Genomic DNA, 27468 nt, shown 5'->3' with positions numbered 1-27468 from the left:
GTGCAGTCTGTCTCGCACACAGCAGCTCTCCTGCAGAGGATGGAGGGATGCGATGGATGAGCTTCCTGCCTCTCTCCTCCGCTCTCTCATTAAAAAGGGCTTCAGTGAAATACCAGCTCATCTCTTGTTAGACATAATCTCATTAAGCAGGACGACTTGGCCTGCAGGTACCTGACGCTCCACCAGGACGGCTCCTCCGTCACACCTCAGGCTCGCTCTCCTCCTCCTGTCCCATCCTGTCTTTCAGCTCTCTGGATCATTAGACAAAAGTATTAATTAATGAGTGTGACAAATGCCGGTGTGATCGGTTCGGAGCGCTTGTACAGAGCACTGAGGTCTGACCTACCTGAGATCAGTATGTGTCATCAGGAGTGTCACACAGAGTTGACCTTCTCTCTAATTGTTTCTAATTGGCTCCCTGACATCCTCGTCATCAGCCTTTATACATTTATAACATCATTCTGTGAGAAAGAAACATGCTAACATGCTAACAAATTACATCATGAGACTGACTAACTGCTCTCTCCTCAGGGAGTGTCAAACTGTGAGGGGAAACATGAAGGTTCAGACGGAAAGCAAAGCACACTGACCGTTTGCATCTCTTTCCATTCAGACAACCAGCATTGTCCAGCAGCAGAACATGAACAAAGAGAACCTCGACACAGAGAACATGAACAAAGAGAACCTCGACACAGAGAACATGAACACAGAGAACCTCGACACAGAGAACATGAACACAGAGAACCTGAACACATAATACAGTGCATCAGGTTTTTGGGCAACAGATATTAAAACACGATTGTAGACAGTTCCCTACTAACCAGACCACTGTCTCTCGGTGTGTCATTAAACCCTTTCACACTGCCAGTTCGAGCACACTTCCAGAACGTTCTTTAAAAACACACACTGGGGCTATAATATAGTGATGGAGGACGAGCGTCTGCTGGACCAGTGAGCTGCAGGAGGTGTGGTCCCTGATAAAGGTGCTTTACAGATGCTGAAACTCTATCTGTGCAGGTAACCGTCCCTGCATGGTGCTGACCGCCCGGGTCCATCCAGGTGAGTCTAACGCCAGCTGGGTGATGAAGGGCACGCTGGAGTTCCTGTGCAGCAGTGACCCAGTGGCCCAGAGTCTGAGGGAGGCCTTCATCTTCAAGATCATCCCCATGCTCAACCCGGACGGAGTCATCAACGGCATGTGAGCGAGACACACACACACACACACACACACACACACACACACACACACACACACACACACACATGGCTGGATGCACACACACACATTTGCTCTCAGGGTCCATGTTGACGGGACAAACTGGAGCAAAGACAGGTTAACCATCGAGTTCAGCACACACACGTATGCATGTGATGTAGTCTGCATGTGTGTTAGGTGCAGAGAGTCTCTCCTGTTTGACTATAACAGCAGGAGGATGGAGCTCACACACACTGACGCTCACGTCTTCATGTGCGTCCTGTGTGTGTGTCCTCTGTGTGTCCTCTGTGTGCGTCCTGTGTGTGTGTCTTGTGTGTGTGTGTGTCCTCTGTGTGTCCTGTGTGTTTCCTGTGTGTGTCCTGTGTGTGTGTCCCCTGTGTGTCCTGTGTGTGGGTCCTGTGTGGCCTGTGTGTCCTCTGTGTGTCCTGTGTGTGTCCTCTGTGTGTCCTGTGTGTGTGTCCTGTGTGTCCTCTGTGTGTCCTGTGTGTGTGTCCTCAGGAGTCGCTGTGACCTGAACGGAGAGGATCTGAACCGTCAGTGGTGTAAACCCGAGCGCTCCCTCAGCCCCACCATCTACCACACCAAGGGCTTCCTCTACTACCTCAACAGCATCGGACACACTCCACTGGTGAGACACACCGTGTTAAAATGCGTTACAGTCCGTGTGCGTCTGCACCTGAGGAGCTTGTGGTGATCTAAGAGTTATACAGTTACACAGTGCAAACCAAGTGATCATCCTACTGTTACAGGACAATCTAAAGACTGAGGGGGGATTCACTAAAGGACTGTTCGGCTTTTGTTCCCGCTAAACCTGTGCAAAAGAGACAAAGAGACTCCGCCTCATTCTCCAAGCACACGCAGAGGGTCGAATGCATCTAAAGTGCGCTGCAGAGCTCTGCTGCTGTTTGCTGTATTTACATGAATCATTATGACGACATAACCCTTTCTATGTGAACGAGCCAGACAGATACAGACAACCTTTCACACTCTCACCTCCGCAAACTCCGCACAGAAAGGTCCACCTTGCCCAAACCGGGGTTTGAACCAGTGACCTTCTAGCTGTGAGGTAACAGCGCTAACCTTTAGTATTAAGAACTGTAACGGGCCGAAGCTGCTGCTAGCTTCAGGGCTAACTCCCGTCACTCTACACCCACAGCAGCGAGCAGGAAGCGAGACACGCAGCACAGCTTCTGTGTTGAGGAGTACGTGGCTTTATTCCACACACAGCCTTACTGTACAGTCGTTCTCTCCGCTGATCTGCTCCGATCCCCGTTCACTCTCGTCACTCATGCACACACACTCACTTCCTGTCTCTCTCTCTCACTTGCTCCACCACCCACACTCATGCACTCATGCACTCAGCTATTCCCAAACACAGCTACGCTTCTGGTACAACACCAAGGTCACGCGGGTTGCCAAGATGAGGACACTGAATCTACTCGAGCACAAGACGTGCGCTTTGACAATGACAAGCAACGAGTCCTGTGCGTACTCGTACTGGCTGCAGCGTTGTTGTCGGAGAAGCCAGTATTAGCATGTTTCCTTAATCTCTGAGGACGTATCACGGTCATGATAACGGTCATATATTACATGTTGTTCCTTCAAACCATGACACCTTCAACATGGCTCAAACACGATCATTGGTCTTTGTTTATAGGTCTCATGTGTGGCTCAGTGAATAACCAGAGCTTTACGGTACACATGAAGGATTCTCTCTACCTGTAACAGGTGACAGCAGCGTGTCGTTGGCTCAAAGCTGAGAGGGGTTTTTACTGTTGAATGAACAGAAGTGTAGAAAGACTCTTATTAATGATATGGTTTAATACATCCTGGCTGTGCGACTGCTAAATAACTCTATGCCTGCAAACATGTCAATCACACAACAGCAGCAGTGGTAAATGGATATATCTCTTTTCTAGTCTTGTGATCAATCAAAGCTGCTTTTACATTTCCTGTCACATGTCACGTTCACCCATTCACACATACAGTCACACACTGAGGGCCTTAGTGCCAATCTCCAGTCAGATCAATGTACATTCACACACGATGGCTCTGCTACCGGGAGCAGTTTGGGGTTCAGTGTCTTGCCCGAGGACACTTCAGGGTCAGGGATCGAACCCCCAACCTTCTGACTAAGAGACGATCCACCCTACCACTGCGCCACAGCTGCCCTGTGGCCTGTTCCCCCTCACAGGAGGAGCTGTGTCCCCTGTCAATCCAAAATACTCACTTCTTCTTATGTCCCAGAACAAATCAGTCCGATCAAACACCATCTGTTTGAGCTGCTGCTCGTTAAATCTGTACACCAGTTCACTTTGTGTGGATGTTAAATCGGTCCCTCCCTTTACCTGTCCTGCAGGTGTTCTGTGATTACCACGGACACTCCCGCAAGAAGAACGTCTTTCTGTACGGCTGCAGCGTGAAGGAGACTCTGTGGCAGTCCGGCTCTGCTGTCAACACTGTGGGCCTGAAGGAGGACCCTGGATACAGGGTGAGACACACACACACACACACACACACACACGCACACGCACACGCACACGCACATGCACACATAAAGCCCTGAAACAAACTTCTCTCTCTTCAGACCATTCCAAAGACGTTGGATCGCATCGCTCCGGCCTTCTCTTTCAACAGCTGCAACTACCTGGTAACTCACCGTCTGTAAAGCAACATGAATCATTCATGTCATGTTTGAGCCGCAGAGTAACTTCTGCTCCATCAGGTGGAGAAGTCTCGCTCGTCCACGGCCCGGGTGGTGGTGTGGAGGGAGATTGGCGTGCTGAGGAGTTACACCATGGAGAGCACCTACAACGGCTGTGACCAGGGCATATACAAGGTGTGTGTGTGTGTGTGTGGACTGTGCGGCCTTTGTTCCCGCTAAACCTCTGCAAACTTAGCGTGTTGACGCAGGTTTTTCAGACCTGGGAAGACCCGCTTACAGATACTGATACTTTTCCCATTGCCAGTGAAGTATCCTCCTGTCGGTCTCTTTTCTGCTGCATCACCGTCTGACTTCACAAATGGAGACAGGGTTGGTAACCAGTGAGGATGTTACGGTGGTTAGGTCTTTATTGTATCTATGACTCTTACTTACTTACTGTTGCTCTGTATCTGAGATGACGAGGAGTCGCAGAAGTTTCCGATGGAGCATAGCATCGCGCCAGAAAGGGGGCGGAGATTAGCGTATCGACACAGGTTTTATGTTCCCATCAATGCCGATCGGAGCCAAGGCGATAATTACCCGGGTCTACTGCAGATTGTAACCTTTCCCACTAAGCAAAAAAGCCGAGTGTCAGCAGGTTTTTTGACCAGTGGGAAAGCAGCTGCAGAGGGTAAAAGTAGTACTTTTGTGAGATCAAAAAATGTGTTTGTCTGTGAAAACAATCTGTTAATATTTTGTCATTATTATTATAATCAGGAGATCAATCAGTCCAGGCTGTGCGAGGCTCGACCCTGGCACATGGGCACATACACGGCAGACGGTCTGGAGCCGATACGCAGGACGGGGATTATTCTAAGGACAAGCTGCGTTACAGAGAGTAGAACACCTGCCGAGTCTGGACTTGACAATAAAGTGTTAAAGAGCTGCCCCCTCCTCTCCCTGTTCAGCATCGATCTGTGGATGGAGTAGAGCTCTGTCAGTTGGAGCTCAGGTAAAGCCTGAGAGCGCAGCACCGTGCAGCAGAGAGCTGCAGACAGCTTCTCTCCACAATCAGACAAACAAGAGCAAACTGCACAGATCTGATAAACTTTATGAGTTTGCTTTGTGAATCAGACCCTGAGACGGAGCACACAGTGGGGGCAAATGATGCACAATTTATGGAGCTATCAGCGGCAGCAGTTCAGTCTTAGTGTGGTCCTTTATGTGGTCCACTGGTGGTTCATTGTTTCAAAGTTTCATCGTCTCTCAAATGTAAATCTGTTGTAACGCTGCTGCATTTGTTGGTGCCTGTAGATAAATCAGGTGAAGTGTCTGTTGGTATGAGTTTCCATCCCCTCCTCTGATGTTCTGCCCGTCTGCACGGAAACGGACCGTATACCCCGTCTGTCTCACAGAACACCATCTGTCACACACACAAGCTTTTTAAGGATATTTGTGCCGACTTTGAAAAGTTAAGACAGAAAAACATTAAAATAGTTCCTGAAACTTGAAGTAGAAGTGAACAGTTAAACAGCTCCTGGGACGTCACGGTACGTCTGACAGGTAACAGACTGCACACCAGACTGACCCCACAGCATGTCACATGTTGCTCTTTCCTCACCACATCCAGCAGGCAAACTGTCCTACATAATAAGGCCTGCTCTAGGCCTTTTCATTTGAAGTGTCCACAGCCTTTTGTTGACGTGTTGACTGTTTGTGAGCAGAAAGGAAACATGTCGCGCGAGGCACAGCAGGGAACTCATGAACTAAAGCTCCAGACAGGCCGTCAGGTCCGGACAGGATCTCATGTTTATTAAAGTTCTGTGTCTGACCATCAAAGACAGGTTGGCTGTAAATGTTTGTTTACTTCTTGTTGCTGCTGGATCACACGGCTGTATGCTCACGTGTGTAACGGACACAGTGTGTTAATGTCTGTGGGCAGATTAGCTATGTGTGATGATAATGATAATACATGTACCTCTTTGATAGCTCTTTTATTTTTTGTTTGTGTGTAACTGTTTAACTGATAGTATTAATGGGCCAACATTCTTATTGTCAGTTAAGGGTAAATTATCAATATCCCTGTTAATTAATTAGGCATACATGTATACTGCTATTTCTATATGGCCACACACACACACACACACACACACACGCACAGAGGGAGCCGCCTGCTGAATGTCTCTCTGTCACCATAATGATGTACTGTAGAGACACATTGATGAGTGTGTGCTGGGACGAGGGACGGAGAGCAACAGGTGGAAAATAAATCAAATCAACGGTCTGTATCAAATTCATCCTTATGAATCGTTATAAACAAGATTATTTAAAGTAATTCTTCCTGTAGATGCTGAGCTCAGTACAGGTGTTTGTCAGGTTCATTCCTTTTCAGTTCAGTGCCACATCAAACTCCTCTCTCAGCCTTCAGCTGTGATCAGACCTGAAGCAGATTTTTCACATGATAAGATTACAAACAAAGTCAGTGGCAAGTTGTGAATTCACGGACAATCACAGGAATGACGGACAGATACAGGAATGAGCTTCAGTGTGTTCGTCCAAGAAGCAAAACTTCATCTGAAGCCAGTCTGAAGCTACACTTCCACCAACATCTGTTTGCTTTGGGGTCATAGCCCTGTTCACATGTGTGCAAAGCTTCCCACATAGATACAATAATTCTGTGTGTATATGTGTGTGCGTGCATGCGTGTGCAGGGCCTGCAGACAGGGACCAGGGAGCTGCAGGAGATGGGTGTGAAGTTCTGTCAGAGCCTGCTGTCAGTCACCAAAGACTCCAGGGCTCTGTACAGCAGGACTCTGATCCAGCACATCGACCTGGACCACAACATCCTGGACCACAATTCGCACAAGTAAGAGCCCGTCAAGATCGCCACTCACTCACTGGGGATGAAGATAAATGATAGCGGTCCAGTGTAGTGTTCAGTGTCAGAGTGTCACTGCAGTGTCAAAGCTGCATGGCCGACTCTAAGAGCTCTTCATTATCGTACTGAAAGACTTTTATTGTGAAGGGGAAACAACTACCAGAACACTGGGTGAGCCAATCATGAGAGTGACAGAGTGATGTTTCCTCAGCAACATCTGTAGTACTCTGAACACATGAACACATGAACAGGACAGCAGAGAGTCTGTTACAGTCACACAGCTGTAAACAGGAACTGACCAGCATCAGCTTTACAGAGAACATGACAACATATGTTGAGATATGTGTGAATGTATTAATATATGAATGATCTTTTTCACTCGATCACAGGCGTCATAAACATCTTTAGACATCATGAATTCATCGTGTGTTGATCCTGCCACAGACAGGTGTGTCATCTGTCACCTGTTGTCTTTACACACACTGCAGACTGTTTCTCTACAGTTCATGTGTCAGTGAGTCCTGCGCCCTCACTGAGAGAACACAGAGAGCTGAGCACGTTTATCAAACAAAGGAGCAACACTCGGAAACGTGTGTGTGTGTGTGTGTGTGTGTGTGTGTGTGTGATAGCTGTGGATCCATTGCAGTGATTGATGTGTGGCTCTAAAGTGGAGCTGAATGGCTTCTATTGATTTTCAGACACCCGTTCAATCACCACAGTGACAGCAGCAGGTGTGTGTGTGTGTGTGTGTGTGTTTAATTTCATCTGATTTTCTCAGTAATTTTCTTTCTTATTCTTCTCTTTATCTTTTCACTCACATTTAACCTCATGACTCTCGTTCACTCCATTGTTTCTTCTTTTTCACGCCTCTTTGACCCATTCACACTCTGCCGCTCTTATTTGTCTCTCAATAATAATAATAATAAACTTGATCTATATAGCACTTTTCTTAACAAGGTTACAAAGTGCTTGTCAGAAAGATCAAAGGAAAGCAGATAAAAACAACACAGAAAAAAGAGATACAAATATACAGTTAAACGACGCCTCCTGTAACAGCAGGTTTCTCAGAGAGGACTTAAAAGAAGCTAAAGGTTGGCCTGTCTTGTTGTGATGGGCAAAGAGTTCCACAGTCCGGGGGCTCTGGCTGCAAAGCCCTCTGTGGGTGCCCGTTAAAAGTGAAGCGGCAGCGTTCTGGAGCGTTTGGAGTCGGTGGAGGGAGCTCTGACTGACACCAGGATAAAGTGCACTACAGTAGTCCAGGCGTGAGAAAATAAAAGCATGAATGACTTTGAGCAAATCGATGGGAGACAGAAATGATCGCATCTTTGATATTTGTTTGAGATGATAAAAACAGGATTTCACAACAACATGAGCATCAGAAGTAAGATCTGCATCACAGCTGTCAGAGTGATGTTACTGTGAGGAGAACCAAGTCTACTTTGGAGAAGGCTGGAGGGATGAGCGTGACCAAACATGATGACTTCAGATTTGTCTTGATTGAGCTACAGCAAGAGTTTTGGGACATCCAGAATTTAACATGACTGAAGCACGAGAGTACGTTATTTATACAGCTGTGTATACAACTGATATTTGCTATGACAACTGAAAGAGGTTCCATTGGGCAGGTGGGATTGTAGAAGTTATAAGGCAGTCCCTCCACACACACCTCTTTAATCCATTCACACACATTACCTCTCTTCAGTGTCTCTCAGTGTCTGTTATAAGATTTTCTCACATTATCCTTCGCAGTTTTCCACCTCTGGTTGTTCTCATCTTCCCTCCACCTCCCCTCTTTGACAACGCATGTGTGTCTGTCTGAACAGCGGAGGAGTGTTATTATTCATAAAATGTTGTCCACCATTTAAAAGTGAGGATCCATCACTAATAAAGCTGATGACCTGCTCCTCTTGCAGCCTGTAGAACCTGTGACATTGATGTGTAACCTCTTACTCTCTGACCTCTCAGCTCTATTGTTTGGTCCGAAGTGGCCTTTAGGTGCTTCACTCTGTGCAGATACTACATTTAGGAATGTTTTCATATTTTCATTGTTTCTTTGTTAATTTCTCACACTTAAAGGAGCACAGAGAGAGAGAGAGAGAGAGAGACAGAGATGTGTATCAAAGAGTCTGGTATAGAAGGATATATATTTGTAAGAAGAAATGTGATACCACTCGGGCTGTCTGTCAGTCAGAGGGTTGTTGGTTTGTTTCGTGGGTCATGTGACCGTGTCCCTAACTTTATAGCTCGATGCCATCAGTGTGTGAAGTCTGCTGTCAGTACATAAAATGAATCAGAATTTCTAAAGCTGTATGTATACAAATAAACTCTTCTGGGTTTGGTTTTTCATGCTACTGCCTGCAGTCTGTTCAGACTCTCCTGGACTGATATCACAGACTACTTTTGTAGCGGCCTGTAGCTGTCTATAGCTGTTTGTAACGGTCTGTAGCAGTCTGTGGCTGTCTTTAACTGTGTGTAACAGTCTGTAGCTGTCTGTAGCAGTCTGTAGCAGTCTGTAGCTGTCTGTAATTGTCTTTACCTGTCTGTAGCTGTCTGTAGCGGTCTGTAGCTGCCTGTAATTGTCTTTAGCTGTCTGTAGAGGTCTGTAGCGGTCTGTAGCAGTCTGTAATTGTCTTAAGCTGTCTGTAGCAGTCTGTAGTTGTCTGTAGCGGTCTGTAGCAGTCTGAAGCAGTCTGAAGCAGTCTGTAATTGTCTGTAGCGGTCTGTAACTGTCTTTAGCTGTCTGTAGCGGTCTGTAGCAGTCTGTAGCTGAATTTTAGCTGTCTATACTTGTCTGTAGCTGTCTGTAGCGGTCTGTAGTGGTCTGTAGCAGTCTGTAATTGTCTGTAGCAGTCTGTAGCTGTCTTTAGCTGTCAGTACTTGTCTGTTGCTGTCTGTACTTGTCTGTAACTGTTTGTAGTGGCCTGTAGCGGTCTGTAGCAGTCTGTAATTGTCTGTAATTGTCTGTAGAGGTCTGTAGCGATCTGTAGCAGTCTGTAATTGTCTTTAGCTGTCTGTAGCGGTCTGTAGTTGTCTGTAGCGGTCTGTAGCAGTCTGTAGCTGTCTGTAATTGTCTGTACCTGTCTGTAGCTGTCTGTAGCGGTCTGTAGCTGCCTGTAATTGTCTTTAGCTGTCTGTAGAGGTCTGTAGCGGTCTGTAGCAGTCTGTAATTGTCTTAAGCTGTCTTTAGCGGTCTGTAGTTGTCTGTAGCGGTCTGTAGCAGTCTAAAGCAGTCTGTAATTGTCTGTAGCGGTCTGTAACTGTCTTTAGCTGTGTGTAGCTGTCTGTAGCAGTCTGTAGTTGTCTGTAGCAGTCTGTAATTGTCTGTAGCTGTCTGTAGCTGTCTGTAGCGGTCTGTAGCGGTCTTTAGTGGTCTGTAGCAGTCTGTAATTGTCTGTAGCAGTCTGTAGCTGTCTTTAGCTGTCGGTACTTGTCTGTAGCTGTCTGTACTTGTCTGTAACTGTTTGTAGCGGTCTGTAGCACTCTGTAATTGTCTGTAATTTTATGTAGAGGTCTGTAGTTGTCTTTAGCTGTCTGTAGTGGTCTGTAGCAGTCTGTAGCAGTCTGTAATTGTCTGTAGCAGTCTGTAGCTGTCTTTAGCTGTCGGTACTTGTCTGTAGCTGTCTGTACTTGTCTGTAACTGTTTGTAGCGGTCTGTAGCACTCTGTAATTGTCTGTAATTTTATGTAGAGGTCTGTAGTTGTCTTTAGCTGTCTGTAGCGGTCTGTAGTTGTCTGTAGCGGTCTGTAGCAGTCTGAAGCAGTCTGTAATTGTCTGTAGCGGTCTGTAATTGTCTTTAGCTGTCTGTAGCAGTCTGTAATTGTCTGTAGCCGTCTGTAGCTGTCTGTAGCGGTCTGTAGCTGTCTGTAATTGTCTGTAGCGGTCTGTAGCAGTCTGTAGCTGAATTTTAGCTGTCTATACTTGTCTGTAGCTGTCTGTAGCGGTCTGTAGTGGTCTGTAGCAGTCTGTAGCTGTCTTTAGCTGTCGTTACTTGTCTGTAGCCGTCTGTACTTGTCTGTTACTGTTTGTAGTGGTCTGTAGCGGTCTGTAGCAGTCTGTAATTGTCTGTAGCTGTCTGTGGCGGTCTGTAGCTGTCTATAGCGGTCTGTAGCAGTCTGTAATTGTATGTAGCTGTCTGTAGCGGTCTGTAGCAGTCTGTAATTGTCTTTAGCTCTCTGTAGCGGTCTGCAGCAGTCTGTAGCTGTCTGTAGCAGTCTGTAATTGTCATTGTTCTTTAGCTCTTATTAGCTGTCTGTAGCGGTCTGTAGTTGTCTGTAGCGGTCTGTAGCAGTCTGAAGCAGTCTGTAATTGTCTGTAGCTGTCTGTGGCGGTCTGTAGCTGTCTATAGCGGTCTGTAGCAGTCTGTAATTGTATGTAGCTGTCTGTAGCGGTCTGTAGCAGTCTGTAATTGTCTTTAGCTCTCTGTAGCGGTCTGCAGCAGTCTGTAGCTGTCTGTAGCAGTCTGTAATTGTCATTGTTCTTTAGCTCTTATTAGCTGTCTGTAGCGGTCTGTAGTTGTCTGTAGCGGTCTGAAGCAGTCTGTAATTGTCTGTAGCGGTCTGTAATATTATTCAGCTCCTTGTTAAAGTATTTCTTCACAGTCAAGTACATTTATATTGGATGTGTTTGCCCATGTTAGTGATATAAATCAGTGTTCAGCTTTTATTTCTTATTGAGTGAAGTCATGACTGCTGGGAACATTTTTTAAGGGTCGGGTCGCTGCTTCGATCTGTCAGTTTGTTTGTGTTATGTTTACAAATATAAGTGTTGTTGGATCACAGCCAAAAATTCTAAACATCAAAGTCTCACAATAAAACAGACTAACAGAGCAACAGCTCCTGTGTTCTAAAATCACTGTTTTCAACAATGCACAATTGCAGAGAGCGATGTAACGTCTGTTTGTGGTTAAAACAATCAGCTTCCTCTGTAACAAAAAGGTCTATCTACTTTGATCCATCAAGGATTATGTTGCAGCCATTACAGCATGTTTCACTGCTGCAGGATGAACAGATCTACTGGAGACATTCACACACTTTTAGTACCTGTTACACCAATGGTTGCCAACCTGGGGTCCGGGCCCCCCTTAGGGGGGCGCCAAAGATCGCTGGCTTTGTCTGAACTGAGATGTCACATGAGGATTTGCACATGTTAAATAAAAAGCACTTAGTTAATAATCAAAAGTCTGTTCAACAAGTCTGTTAAAACATATATTTTTATGGTCCTCATTCAAATATAGTAGCTACATTGTAGGCCACACCTGGTATAATATATATACCAATCAAACAACTATCGGCTAATTGGTATTCATTTTTGCCAATAAAGATTTGGTTATGTTTTGGTGTATGTGTGCAGGCTAGGGGGGCTCAGGGGGAACCACTGTGTTAGACCCTAAACATATTTACTCCCCTTTATGAACACTGCATCCTGTCAATCACCTCAATCATGACAAACAAGTGGAGACAAACTATGTAGACTAACAGTTCCGTCTGTGCATCTTCAGAGCATCTCACACTACCAAGATCAAATTAGGTCTTATAACTGATACAGATGAAACAGGTTTCTTCTGCTGTCCTGGTAACTTATCATCGAGCTCAGACACAGTGAACACAGTGATGACCGATCACAGGAGGAAACTCACAACGAGAACAGACCAGTCTGATCCAATAAATCACAGAGCAAACACAGCTGCTGGAGCATTACACTCCTGATAGACACGCATTACACACACACACACAGATTACACACTGGGCCTTCACAACCAGAGACTCTGCACACTGCAGACAGGCTGCACTGCTTCATTGTAATTCACTGCACACACGCACACACACACACACACACACGCACACACACACATAATGAGTCGATGTCATCAGTATGTTAGACATACACTCTGTCCCTGTGTCTTTCACTCCTGCTCATTCTGTCTCTCTCCTGTCTTCACTACCGTGTGTCCGTGTGTCTGTCTGTCTTTCCGTCTGTCTGTCCGTCCGTCCGTCTGTCTGTCCACCTGTCCACCTGTCTGTCTGTCCGTCCGCCTGTCTGTCAGTCTGTCTGTCTGTCTGTCCATCTGTCCGTCCGTCCGTCCGTCCGTCCGTCCGTCTGTCTGTCTGTCTGTCCGTCTGCCTGTCCATCCATCTGCCTGTCTGTCTGTCTGTCTGTCTGCCTGTCCGTCTGTCCGTCTGTCTGTCCGTCCGTCTGTCTGTCTGCCTGTCTGTCCGTCTGCCTGTCTGTCTGTCCGTCCGTCCGTCCGTCCGTCCGTCCGTCCGTCTGTCTGTCTGTCTGTCCGTCTGCCTGTCCATCCATCTGCCTGTCTGTCTGTCTGTCTGTCTGCCTGTCCGTCTGTCCGTCTGTCTGTCCGTCCGTCTGTCTGTCTGCCTGTCTGTCCGTCTGCCTGTCTGTCCGTCCGTCTGTCTGTCTGCCTGTCTGTCCGTCTGCCTGTCTGTCTGTCCGTCCGTCTGTCTGTCCGTCTGTCCGTCTGCCGTGTGGGTGGATCGGTTAATTTATTTTTACCGACCTCCGAAAGTGCAGTGAGTATTTATAAAAAATCTAGAAAAATGCTACAAAATGTACAGGCAGATAATTCAGGAGTTCCACATAAACTCACAGGTGCAAAAATCACAAAAAATAGCAGCAATGCAAAATCCAGTTATCCACACAATTATGGAGCATCCTCTTCAACGTCTGGCTGAACTTTTCACCGGCTGTGGCTCAGTGGTAGAGTCGGTCGTCTTTCAATCAGAAGGTCAGCGGTTCGATCCCTAGCTCCCTCAGGCTACATGTTGAAGTGTCCTTGGGCAACACACTGAACCAGTGTGAGTGGTTGCAAAGACTAGAACAGCGCTATATAAGTACAGTCCATTTACCATCCCACCAGGCCATCAGTCTGAGGGTGGTAAGGTTTGGTGATGATTGCAGAGATGCCCAGTTGCTTGTACAGGAGCTGCGTCAACCTGGAGGTGAAGTTGATCCTTAGGTCCGTGAGGATCTCATCTGGTATCTCACCTTGGAGAACATCTGGAGTACGCAACTCACGCACCACAGCTGGAGCAGTGATGGTGCGAAGGGGAAAGGCCTCTGGAAACCTCATGGTGTAGTCACACAGGACCAGAATGTACCTATGGCCACACTGCTTTTCATTAGAGGGCCAACAATGTCCATGGCAATCCTGCGGAATGGGGTGGAGATGACATCTGCATCATGCACAAAAGCTTGGCCAGACTCAGGCGGTGCATGTGGTGCAATATTTCTATATGTCAGTGTACATGGAAGGCCAATAAAAGCGTGAACTGATGGGGAGACTGCCGAGGTGTCCGACCCATGGAAGTCTGTGTGCTTGGTGCATGACAAGTGCTCTACATTTAGCAGGGATTACCAGATGTCTTTGATCACCGCAGACAGCATACACACATCCTGATCCACAATAAACCTCTCCTTCCCCACACAATCTCCATCAGCTGCTTCCACAACCGTAACAAACAAGGATTTTAAAGTTTCATCTTCCCTTTACAGCACAGAAATATTACCAGGTATATCCCACATTTTACCACACAGCAAACTCTCACTTCCTGCTTGTGTTGGCCTTGGCTGCTTCTCAGAGCAGCGCTGGTGACAGGATTATCTTGGCCCCTTAGTACCACCCTCGCAGAGACTATTGTCAAGGTCTAGGGCTGGTTGGACACCAGCTTTCGCTTGGGCTTGGGTCATAACAGGACAAGACACATTTACATTAATTTCCCCATTCTCCCAAGAGTCACTTTCTACTGCCAGTTCTCTTTTATTCAGTAAGTCCATGAAAACGGGTAAATCCCATCCCAAGATGGCATTGTCCGGAAGGTTTTCTACCACTCCAACAGACATGAGGTAATGTTGTCCTTTAATTGTCACAGTTAGATCTTCTTTGGGATAAGGATGCCTATCCCCATGAACACACAAAATGGAGCTGGACCTCCTCTCCGTGCATTGAGGTACTGCAGAGCCAGCTTCGCAGCTGCAAGTCCCTCCACCGGCTCGTGTTCCTTCACCCAGGTCCTCAACTCTGGTGAAAGAACTCCAGGATGATGGCCTCACCAATCTCGTCCTTGGTGTGCTGCTCTGGTCGAATCCAGAGTCAGTTGAGTCCCTTCCGGCGATGGTAGGTCTCAGTGGGGTTTTCACCAGGGGGTACAGAGGTGAAGCGGAACTGCTGCCGGTAATTCTCTGGTGAGATGTCAAACTTGACCAGTAGTGCTCCTTTCAGGTCGCTGTAGCAGTGGGCTCTCTCCTCGTCCATCGGAGTGTAGCGTGGTTCTCTTTCAAACTCATAAAGTGACTATTTACAATGAATGTGGAAAATTTGAAAAACAGGAAAAATACTATATGCAATATTTAAAAGCAAATAATGCAGGAGTTCAATGCAAAATCAGCAGTTACCTCCTCTGTAACAAACTGACTTCTAAAGTCTAACAATCAAATTCCACAGGATCCGTCTCCGGCCCATTCCGTGTGCATTCCGTGTGCGACCTCTGGAGTCGATCGTGCCCATTCAAGTCAATGCTTGTATTTCCACAGCACGTGCCGCGGTCTTTCTTCGGCGCGTCCTAGAAGCGTCTCTCCGCTCTGCTCCACTAAAGAAACGCGCTGAGTCTATTTTGGACGGACGCCACTTCAAGCACGCATCAAGCTGAACAGAGCAGATCGTTCCATCCAGTCATCTTAAAATAAAACACCATGTACAGACTCCCATTGTTTTACATTTTTTTAAGATCAACACACTGAAATTTTAATTAAGTAGTGTACTCAGCCATGGTGGAAGCACAACAATCACTGAATGATCTCCAAATGAGCCGATAATCAGCCTCAGAGGTGCAAACTGAACTGTTGTTTGTGTGTTGCTCTGTTTAACATTGATGTTATTGCGTGATTTCGAATTTCTGCGTGTTACATCCTCTCTATCCCAACGGACTTCCAGTTAGTCTCTAGAAGCTATTCCACACACACACACACACACACACACACACACACACACACACACATCCTCAGTGGTGTGTGTGTGTGTGTGTGTAATTAGATTCCCTGCTGTCAGCTGTCAGTCACAGAGTGTGTCTGATCTGAAGGTCAGTGTGAGGAGGACTCTGACCTCGCTCACATGTTGGAGGTGTGTGTGTGATATCGTTAAAAGTAAAAACACTTGTTGAAAGTTGTTAAACATAAAGAAGAAGACACGCGATATAGAGGGCGCCTGCACCGCACAGAAACAAAGCAGGGCTGGGATAATGACACAGTTGTTCTCTGACATCACTCAGTGTTACATGATTCCTCTGAATGTACCTCTACTCTCTGTTCTCTCCTAAAGCTGTTTCGAAGATGACGAGCCTCCGTGTGTCGAGGAGATCGAGTACTCAGCAGACTGTCCTGAACTTCATGGCACTGATCTGGATTCAGATGTGAACAGGAACATGGCCGACGTTGAGGAAGAGGAGGATGAAGAAGGACACAGGGGGACAAGACGAGGAGGCAGCGTTGGACAGTCACAGCTGAAGAGCTGCATGTTCCCCCACCAACTGCGACAGGCATCCATCGAGACGCTCAGTGAGAAGAGGAACACGTGTAACGGTGTGAGCATGGCCAACGGACAAATCATCAGCTAAACCAACATTATCCTTTATCTATCATTTACCATTATCTGTGTCTGTAGACAATGTAGAGAGACCATCTGTGTCTGTAGATAATGTAGAAAGGCCCTCAGCCTGTTTATACGAAGGCTTCTGGGCTTAAAGGTGAGTTCAGATCAAAAGCAAAGCACAGGTCAGTATCAGTGCTGAGATTCTCCTGACATCCCGAGGTTCTATCAGAAAAAGTCAAACCAAACTCCATTCAAAAAACAGTCATTTTAAAGTAGTGTTCTTGTCCTCTTGCAGACAGACCTGACAAAGCATGAATTCAGACTTTTTACAAACCTGGTCTCTCACTCAGCGGAGACAGATGGACAGGCGCTCCACAGCTGAAACAGAACGCCGGTAGTTGGTGTCCATCAGATAAATCCTGGTACTGATCCGAGCTAACAGCTCATCACACTGGGCACTGGTCAGCCTGAAGGAGCTGGAACCAGCAGAAGAGACAGACATGATGGAGTTTGTTTTTTAGACTGATCAGGAAGGATGAATATTCACATGTTGCATTTAACCAACATGACAGCACTAATGATCCTGCAGTCAAATTTACACAAGTGACTCGAGGCGACGACTTCACTTTTGGTCTGAACACATCTTAAAGCTTCCTCTCTGAAACAAAGCAGCTGATAAAAACAATAATCTACATTAATGTGGAGCTAGCTCAACTCATGGTCCGCTCAGCAGGTTACCTTAGCTTATATACTGTCTCCATAGCTTTGTGGAGTCTGCTCAGCTGACCTACAGTAAACTTTAGGCACATGGTGACAGTAACATTGGGGAATTAAAAAACTCTGATGTGTGTTACTCTTAGTGACGAAAGCTAACAATGCTAACATTATTGACAGTCTTCACCTTCCAGAAGAGTCCAGATGTAAATCAGCAGCAGGTAACACATATTGTCATGTTGTGCTGCAGGTGAGGGGAGTCTTAATGCTGAGGCTAATGTAACCATTTAAACACCTGTCCTATGACACCTAACATCTATGCTACATGCTACATGCTAACTTACTTATATTTCAGTCTGATTGACCTTTGTGCTCACCAGGGTCAGATGTAAGATGATCTGTGTGTTAAGTTTGTTTTAGTCTTGTTGTAGGAACAAAGACGCAGTGAGTGTGAATATGCAGTAGTGTTATATAAACTACTAACTACCTATTTAACCACCAACACTTGAAGTTGTTGCTCATGTCAGAGAAAGCTTATGAAATGATTTTGTCTGTACGCACAACATCTGGATCATTTAGTCTTACATCACTTTAATTAAACTGAACTGATGGCTGCTGCTGTGTAAAATGTTAAATCATTCATCGGTATGATTTATTTTCCATTATCGACCAATCAATCAATGTCTTTATAACTTTGTGTTTTACATCCCTAAACTTCACAGATGTCACGACAGAGGCAGCACATCCCATAATATCCCAATAATGCACAAAGACACTAAATACATTCTTTAAATAAACTCACACTTCAGCTTCCCATCACATCTATAGTAGAGCTGAGTTCTTGTTCTAAGGTAAACCAGTGCTCTGAATACTCTGCAGCACAAATACACTCTTTCAATAACACTTGAACACATGAAAAACTAAAGTATCCTTAAAAAGTGGATGAAGATGAACCCTTCATGTTTTTGTAAATAATGTCCATAACTGAATGATTATATCTCTAAAATGTGTTTATAAAGAGCAGAGCCTGAAGCAGACTGTAACACTAACAGTGCATGTTACTGTGCGTGTGACAGGCTGACCCAGGCTGCTGCAGAGGAGAAGCTCAGACACTCGTGGGACAGGGCTGACTCTGCTTTCTCATGTCAGAAGAGAAGAGTATAATACAGTGTACATTTACACTCATTTACAAGCTTTCATATTCTTTTTCATCAGGTCTTATGCTCTATTTAGCAGCACAAGGTGTTTGAAATGAAAGCATCATTTTAAGTGTGACCCAGCAGCAGCGACAGAGGAGGGAGCGGTTAACCACACACTGGCTCTGTTCAGAGATACTGTAACACTGAGACTGTGTGAAGCATGCAGTCTGACACAGTCCAGGTGGAGATGTACTCGTGTTCAGTGTGAACAGTACGATGAGTTATGATTTTATAAGACGTGTAACTTGCAGTGATGAATGTGTTTGTTTCAGTAAAACTTTAACACAGGATGTCGTGTCTGGTTCTGTTTGTTCCTCCCCGACCCCCATATTATTGGTTTCAACAGAAAACAGTGAAGCACACATACTGCACATGCTCAGTAACATAAACCTGAGACTGAAACAGCAGCGGAGTGAATCTGGCAGTCAGACGTGAAAGTTAATTTTCTCTGTGTTTGATGTTGAATATTCATCCAGTGTTGATGCCAAATGTAGTTAATGGAATCAATTAAATCCTTATTCCCTCTTAACTCACAGAAAAAGCTGAGCTCTCGCTCTGCAGTGCCTACGTTTCCCAGAATGCATTCATCAGCTTCATTTCTTAGCTGTGTACTTTTACTGTCAGCCAAAGCGCTTCTGTCTCTTCGTCATTAACATCCTCTGCACTCATATTATAATATAGCTTTCATAACTGGTTTCTAAGTGAAGGCAGAGACGAGAAATCAAAGCTGAAATATTCTGTAGTTCTTCAGGAAGACTATGTCTGGAGCCTTCACCACACGACACAGAGAACATCTGCACTGACTGATATAAGCCTAACTCAGATATGGAGAGAGATACAGGTGGAAAGATTATTTAAGCTGAAACTCTTTAAACTTTAATTAAGAAGAGAGAACATAACTTTAAAACAATCTCACCACCTGATTAAAATAAAACCGCCTGAGTCAATGTGGACGTCGACACATCCATTACAGCTGGACTCCATGTGCTGAGGATGATGGTGTGATTCAGGTGAAGAACATATTAAAGATATTTAATGGATCTCAGATCAATAAATGTCTAATCTGAAGAATGAACTTTAAATGTCAGTCAAATAGTACAGGAAGTCAAACAGTAGAAGGAAATGCAGAAGTGTGTATTTTCTCATGGTTTTTCATAATGTTGGTCTATAGTTATAAAATAGCGTTTTTCATGTTTGCATTTATTCTTACAGAAATGATTCTAACAGACTAAAACATGAGGCCTGGCTCTAACACAGCCTAACACACACTGAATCAGTGCTTCTGCCACAGAGTACGGAGGCTGACTCACACCTTCCAGTCTGCAGTGATATGTTTGATGTGAAGAACCTCCTGAGTTTATAACATCAACACGCATGGACTGAAAATGATCCATGAGGGGGAGCTGTTCAGTCTCTCAGAGCACTTTGGACTTTAAAGAACAGAAGTGTTGGTGTTACCTTAAAGGGTTAACTCTCGGATGTTAACGACTGAACTTACAGAAGGGCGGGCGACTTCCAACACACACCAAAACCAAAGCAGCAGAGACAAAAACATGGCCACAGATTCAGTCAAAAGATGGGTCCAGCTCCTGTTCTGGAACCGGTCATAGGGTCATAGCTGTATAGCACCATCACTGAAGTTGGTAAGTTACAGTATGCAATCTTTACATTATAGATAAACTATCCTAGTAGTATACTGTAGAAGATATTCTTTATATTCCATCTACCTAATTGTCCTCTACGACATAGTGGTAGATGGATGGTAGAGGGCTGACCATGTGAGAGGGTTACAGTGGCTCTTTAAACTCTGAGAGCACACAAAGTTATCTGCTTTCACTTTTACTGTTTGTAAACTCTGAACTGAGATAAGCTGCAGCTTCTGTCACTGAACGTTTGCATTAAAGAGGAGTTTTTATTTGTTCTGACATCCATTGATTAATGTCATCAATACACTGAGCTATGGAGTGAATGAGATCATCACAAGAGAGGGCTGGGTTTACTTGTGAATCATCTGCATTATTATATTTTGTGTTCTTATTAAAATGTGTTAGTAGGAGCATATAGAAGTAAAATAGTAATGGTCCAGGAATTGAACCTTGGGGTACGCCACATGTAATACTTTTATGCTATTGTTCAAGGCAAAGTCTTCAATGGACACAGAGACCTGCGTTAGGTAGGTAAGAAAACAAGATATGAGGTACTATTATAAAGAGGAGGACAGAGGCAACATGTGCTCACTCTTTCATTAGCCATGTCTGAAACAAGTGACTCAACACAACTCCAACCTAGCATGATTGTACAGCTGTCCTTTGGGCTTCAGAGACATCTGCCAAGGTCAGTACACAGATGTATCTGTGTGAAACATCAACTAGCTGACAACAAGCTGCATCAGAGAGACACTTCTTCAACACATATCGCTGCAGTCGCTTGGTGTGTTTATTACTGTTAAAGAACCTATGATGGAGCTCTGATAACTGTTTACTGATTTGCATGTTGTTAAAGTCACACTTTACACTTTGTAGCAGTAACAGCAGTTTGCCCATCAGAACCATTACAGCTCCATCCTGTCACATGTCAGTGGTGTTATCATGAGAGGCCCTGCTGATGAAGCTAACTGTGGCCTGTGTCTGCACTGTGCAAACACTGAGATAAGGACAGACTCAGTATTGTCCTGGGAACATTACAGTTCAACCAGAGCAGGCTGACCAAATGCTGTCATTACAGTGATTTATTAGTGTAATAACCCTTTAATCCGGCCAATAGCAGGGTGCCTCTCTAACCTTCTTAAAGGCTAAGCAGAGCACTGCTGGAATGACCAGCACACTGATAATAACAGGCAGATAGTGTGTGTGTGTGTGTGTGTGTGTGTGTGTGTGTGTGCGCGTGTGTGTGCGCGCGCATGTTTAACTGAATGACCCTTCTCTCTCTCTGCATGTTGACTAATCTCTGTCATCTCCTGATGAGCTGCACTCCTTTTAAAAGACTCCATTATTTGACAGGCCAGTCTAACTGATAAGGATGCAGTGAACTGTGATTCAAATAAGTAGTTACAGGATTATCTTTCAGCTATTTGTATGTAATAATCATTATTTAGCTGGTATGAAGTAGCTTTACATAACAAACAAAGAAACACGTTGTTTTCACCATCAGCAGTCTCCTCGATTCACTCCCAAAACTGTTGGATGATGTTTTCTATAATGCTCTGCTCTGTTATTAATAACTACAGTAACACATACACACAGTGCTACACATGGTCATATTCTGATGTAAAAGTAGAAGAAGCGAGGTTCTACACATCACCGACACGCACACAGAGCATGATTTAAGAAAAGGTGCCTTTTCTGCCGATAAAACAGAGTTTCAGATAACAGAGGGGACAAAGAGAAGAAGAGACAGAACAACAGACACTAAGAAACAGACACAGAGAGACAGAGAAGCTTTCTAAATTAAAAGTGACTTCCCTGAAAAACAGGCGTCTCTCTCTCTCTCCCTGCAGCTCGTCTGTCTCTCTGATAAGACTCACGCTGAGTCTGTCATTAAAACACCGGGACACAGCGTGTAATTATACCGCTTCATGATTAGACTGCTGCTATTTCATCTGCTTATTTAGCTGATAAAGGGAATGGAAGGAACACTCCACCCCCCATATCTACAAGCACGCACGCACACAGGCACATGCAGACTTATACTCTCTTAACAAACTGATGCTCACATCATGTCATCACCTTCAGTGTCACTCTGAGGACAGACTGTTCAGTCCCTGCAGGAAGTCTTCATGTCACATTCAGTTTTATTTTGTCCATTCACCTGTATCAACATGTAATCAACCAACTTATTTCCCCTGACGCGTCATCATAGATGTCAGAGCCCTCTGAGAGGTCAGACCCTCCAAGCCTCTCTCTCTGAGTCTCTCCTGTGTCACATCAAGTTCCTTCAGCTACTCCACCACCCGAAACCTCTCCACCCTTCACACCAGCATCTCCTCCTTCATCAGTGTTTGAGGTGGATTAATGTGCGTGAGGGGACAGACACCGCAGAGTTAATGTGAGGCCTCAAGTGAAGACTGAGGAGCACATCACATCATCTCACATCATAAGAGCAGCTCTTCATCAGCTGTGTCAGACCATCTGTACACACACACACACACACACACACGCACACGCACACACACACACACACACAAACACATACACACGCACACACACACACACACACACACACACACACACAAACACGCATTGCATTGGTTCAGAGAGTAGTTAGAAATTAGATAAATAATCATTACCTTGTTGATGACCCTTGACCTCTTCCCTGTGGATGCTGTAAATTGTGTTGGTGTTTTTAGAGTCACACTTTGTGCTTTCTGTTTTCCAGCTGCAGTTTGTCCACTAAACAGCTGCAGGAGTGTGTAGTGTGTCTGCAGTCTGTCTACAGTAAGTGTCTGTCTGCAGTGTTTCTGCAGTCTGTCTACAGTGTGTGTCTGTCTGCACGGTGTCTGCAGTCTGTCTACAGTGTGTGTCTGTCTGCAGTGTGTCTGCAGTCTGTCTCCAGTGTGTGTCTGCAGTGTGTTTCTGTCTGCAGTCTGTCTACAGTGTGTCGGTCTGCAGTGAGTCTGCAGTGTGTCTACAGTGTGTGTCTACAGTGTGTCTGTCTGCAGTGAGTCTACAGTGTGTGTCTACAGTATGTGTCTGCAGTGTGTGTCTACAGTGTGTGTCTGCAGTGTGTTTCTGTCAGCAGTATGTCTACAGTGTGTCTACAGTGTGTGTCTGTCTGCAGTGTGTCTGCAGTGTGTCTACAGTGTGTGTCTGCAGTGTGTGTCTGTCTGCAGTCTGTCTACAGTGTGTGTCTACAGTGTGTGTCTGCAGTGTGTGTCTGTCTGCAGTCTATCTACAGTGTGTGTCTACAGTGTGTCTGCAGTCTGTCTACAGTGTGTGTCTGTCTGCAGTCTATCTACAGTGTGTGTCTGCAGTGTGTGTCTGTCTGCAGTCTGTCTACAGTGTGTGTCTGTCTGCAGTGTGTCTACAGTGTGTGTCTGCAGTGTGTGTCTGTCTGCAGTCTGTCTACAGTGTGTGTCTGCAGTGTGTTTCTGTCTGCAGTCTGTCTACAGTGTGTGTCTGCAGTGTGTGTCTACAGTGTGTGTCTGTCTGCAGTCTGTCTGCAGTCTGTCTACAGTGTGTGTCTGCAGTGTTTGTCTACAGTGTGTGTCTGTCTGCAGTCTGTCTGCAGTCTGTCTGCAGTCTGTCTACAGTGTGTGTCTACAGTGTGTGTCTGTCTGCAGTGTGTCTGCAGTCTGTCTACAGTTTGTGTCTGCAATGTGTGTCGGCATTGTGTTTCTGTCTGCAGTGTGTCTGCAGTCTGTCTACAGTGTGTGTCTGCAGTGTGTGTCTGTCTGCAGTGTGTATCTGCATTGTTTCTGTCTGCAGTCTGTCTGCAGTCTGTCTACAGTGTGTGTCTGTCTGCACTCTCTCTGCAGTGTGTGTCTGTCTGCAGTGTGTATCTGCAGTGTTTCTGTCTGCAGTGTGTCTGCAGTCTGTCTACAGTGTGTGTCTGTCTGCACTCTCTCTGCAGTGTGTGTCTGTCTGCACTCTCTCTGCAGTGTGTCTGCCTGCAGTGTGTATCTGTCTGCAGTGTGTCTGCCTGCAGTGTGTGTCTGTCTGCACTCTCTTTGCAGTGCGTGTCTGTCTACACTCTCTCTGCACTGTGCCTGTCTGCAGTGTGTGTCTGTCTGAATTGTCTGTCTATCTGCAGTGTGTATCGGCAGTGTGTCTGTCTGCAGTATGTATCCGTCTGCACTCTCTCTGCAGTGTGTGTCTGTCTGCAGTGTCTATCTGTCTGCACTCTCTCTGCAGTGTGCGTCTATCTGCAGTCTGTCTGTCTGCAGTGTGTGTCAGTCTGCTTTCTGTCTTCGGTTTGACTCTTACTTCTGTTGTGGCTTGTTTCATGTGTTTGTTTAATTTACTGCATAACTGGGTACTTCTTGGTCTGAGAAAGGAACTGAGGTATCCTTGTGGTGGTTTAAATATAATAACAATAATAAACGACTGGCACCCCAAAAAGTCATCAAAATCGTTACAATATGCATCAGGGGAATTACACAAATAACAGTAGAGACATGTTAGCATGCTGATTTCATGTTCTGTGCTGCTGACAGATTTGTGAGGAAATTTTTCTCCATCTCTGCACAGATAAGATTTATAAGAGTCAAAGATAAATAAACATGCATGCGATAAAGACATGAACATGTTTGAAGTGATTATTAGAAACAAACACTTAGCTGTTGGTGTGAGCAGGAGGGAGGGAGCAGCATCAGGACCAAAGGAGAAACCACTTCAATACATTTATCACCTCTTAACTCTCACACTCTCTCCCTGGTTTAACAGTTGAATGCTGCCTGTAATGAAACAAAGCAGATCAGCCTGGGGAGTTTTCAGTGCAGAGAAGAAGGCTTTCTGCTGTCTTTAAAAAAAGAATATATTAATACATTGAACATTTTGCTTAGTTACAAACACTGTTTCAAACTGTCTTATAAGAGTGTCATGAAACAGAAGGTTCTACCACTTCAGGTATTTAATAGCTAAAAGAAATATATGTACATTTGCTATATGATGTTAAATGACTTCACAGGTTGCTGCTGTATCTGCTGATTGTTCACTACATCTGAAAATCAGTAGTTCATCATAGAGACACAGAGTGGGCGTTGCTGCCAGTCACACGAGTGTTTGTTCCTATTCTTTAATGAATCTCAGGTTTTTCTTTTATCTCCTAAATGTTTGTGAACTTGGTGGTGCAGTGGTTAGCGCTGTCCCCTCACAGCTAGAAAGTTCAGAATCCTGGTTCAGACGTAGTGGGCCTTTCTGTGTGGAGTCTGCATGTTCTCCCCGTGCACGAGTGGGTTCCCTCCGGGTGCTCCGGCTTCCTCCTACAGTCCAAAGACATGCTCGTTGGGTTCACTGGTGACTCTAAATTCTTGTCATATCTGTGGTTGTTCTACCTGTCAGATTGCCCTCGCCTCCTTTCCTGTCCGCTCGCCTCTCACTGAAAATGAATGACAAGGTGCGTCAATCGCCCCCCATCTGAAAAGACCTTTACTGTTATACCCCACAGGATCCGTGTCCGCCGCGTTCCGTGTGCGCTGTGACTTCTGGAGTTTATGGTGCCCACTCTAGTCAATGCCGGTGTTTCCACAGCACGTGTCGCGTTCCGTCTCCGACACATCCCAGAAGCGTCTCTCCGCTCTGCTCCGCTAAAGATGCGCGCCGGGTCTATTTTTGACAGAGGCCACGTCAAGCTGAACAGAGCAGATCGTTCCAAACAGGAAGTCAGACAGAAAACAGCAGAGAGCATCCGGCTATTTCAAAATAAAACACCAGGTACAGACTCCAGATTTTAAGTAGTTTTGAATGAGGTATTGTACTCAGCCATGGTGGAAGCACAGAATTAAATCCAAATGAGCAGATATGCAACCTCGGAGGTGCAAACTGAACTGTTTGTGTGTTGCTCTGTTATGTTATGTTATCGCATGATTTCTCAATTCTCGCGCAGTGATGTGTGACTTCTCCCGCGATCTTGTGATCTCGCTAATCTGGCTGCCTGGACCAGCGCTCTGCTGCGCTGCGGTCCAGAAACATGGAACGCGGGGGACAGGGATCCTGTGGGGTCCAGGCGTTACCTTTATGACCTGGAGTAAGGAAACTGAGGACACAATAACACACTCTGTAGCTGCTTCAACTGCTCTAACCTGTGTAGAATACACAGTATTTTAGCTGTGGCAGGTCTGAAGGAGTTAAAGTATACTGTAGCAGGACCTCAGGTTTGCAGGCACAGCTCACTTCATGAATAGTTTAGGAGCTAAGGTCCGCAGATTCATGTTCCCAATCCAGGAGGATGAAGCACTCATGTCCCTGAGTGTGATCAAACCCAACATTACCTGAATGATTCAGAGGGAGGGACGAGGGGAAGGTGAGAGGAGAGAAGAGGTACAAAAAAACATGGAAACAGAGAAAGAATCTATTTCCTTTTCTTTTCATTTCGCAGCAAACACAACGATGTGGAAAGAACATGAAGAAGAGGGAAGAGGCCGTGTGAGAAAATGCATCAGTCCACACGGAGAGCTTGGCCGAGACGACCGAGGAGGAAGAGGGGAAGCAAAGAGTAATCATTGAGCTCTCTCATCAGTAGACAAGACTCACTGAACCACAGCATACTGCCGGTGTGTTTCATACTCAGGATTGTATATGTGTTATTAACTTACTCTGATAATAAAAGAAGTCCTCGTAGTGACAAACCACCGACCAGCTCTGTGTTAGTGTCTTTAGTTTGACGGCCCTAAACTTTACTTGTAATGCCTGAAACGTAATGAGGTCATTAATGAACTTCATGAGAGGTCAAGATGAAAAACACGAAGGCTCTTAGCTGTTGTAGGATCACACAAACACACTGTGTGACAGGTACAGGATAAAAGGGGGGGCAACTGCACCAAAGGGCCCAGTCAAACCTGGGGCCGATGTGTCGAGGGCTCTGTATGTGGGGCACCTGTTAATCTGACTGAGCTACACCTGCAGCCCTGAACAGATGCTCCTGTTACTGAACCACCAGCCAGCGTATGAATGCTGCCCGTCCAGCCCTTCTACTGACCTCCTGCTAATACTGAGCTGCACAGAGCGATGGACGAAGCTGTAATAGCTCATCATGAACATTACCTGAGCCTCAGTTATTCTCAGAACACATGTAATGTGTTGAAGCCATTTTGCAGATTTGCCTTATTGATCCATAAGGTCCCGATCAGACAGAGTGGCCTGTTGAACTTTCAATGAGAGGGAAGCTTTTTACGAGCTGCTTTTGCGTTGCTGAGTGGCCCTCGTGCTCTGAGCACCTCGAGTTGAAAACGTGCCCGAAGTCATTGGCGTTTTTTCTCATTGTCTAATCAGATGAATGGAGAGGCGGACCCTCTGTGGGGGTGACGACATCGAGTTCACCGTTGAGTTCGTTGGAAACAACAAACATGGAAGAGAAGTTAGTGGTGGCTGTTGCGGGACGCACAGAGCTTTACGATTTCACCAACAGAGAATACCACGATGTAAACAACAACAACAGGCCTGCAGGCAACGTGTTGTACGTAAGGTAAGGTAAGATGCTTGGATTCATTTAAACTGTACTGATAGCTAACTATTAGGTAGTGTAACGTTACACTAACGCTAACGTTAGCTCACTTTCCACATC

At 45.6% G+C, this 27468-nt stretch overlaps 1 protein-coding gene across 1 annotated transcript in view; it reads left to right on the top strand.

The window, feature by feature from the left end:
- The window catches only part of LOC138613372 (cytosolic carboxypeptidase 4), a 70971-nt gene extending 52473 nt beyond the window's left edge, over positions 1–18498 (top strand). The window contains 7 exon segments of the mRNA XM_069687034.1: positions 1018–1198; positions 1715–1844; positions 3576–3707; positions 3804–3866; positions 3942–4055; positions 6572–6726; positions 16067–18498. Coding sequence (XP_069543135.1) covers positions 1018–1198; positions 1715–1844; positions 3576–3707; positions 3804–3866; positions 3942–4055; positions 6572–6726; positions 16067–16361 — 1070 coding nt within the window. The 3' untranslated portion in view covers positions 16362–18498.
- The last annotated feature ends 8970 nt before the right edge of the window (positions 18499–27468 follow it).

Source organism: Semicossyphus pulcher, unplaced genomic scaffold, assembly GCF_022749685.1.
Source record: "Semicossyphus pulcher isolate SPU_LCO1_2020_fin unplaced genomic scaffold, fSemPul1.0.p SCAF_8, whole genome shotgun sequence".
NCBI lineage: Eukaryota > Metazoa > Chordata > Actinopteri > Labriformes > Labridae > Semicossyphus > Semicossyphus pulcher.
This window is presented reverse-complemented; position numbering and strand designations above follow the sequence as displayed.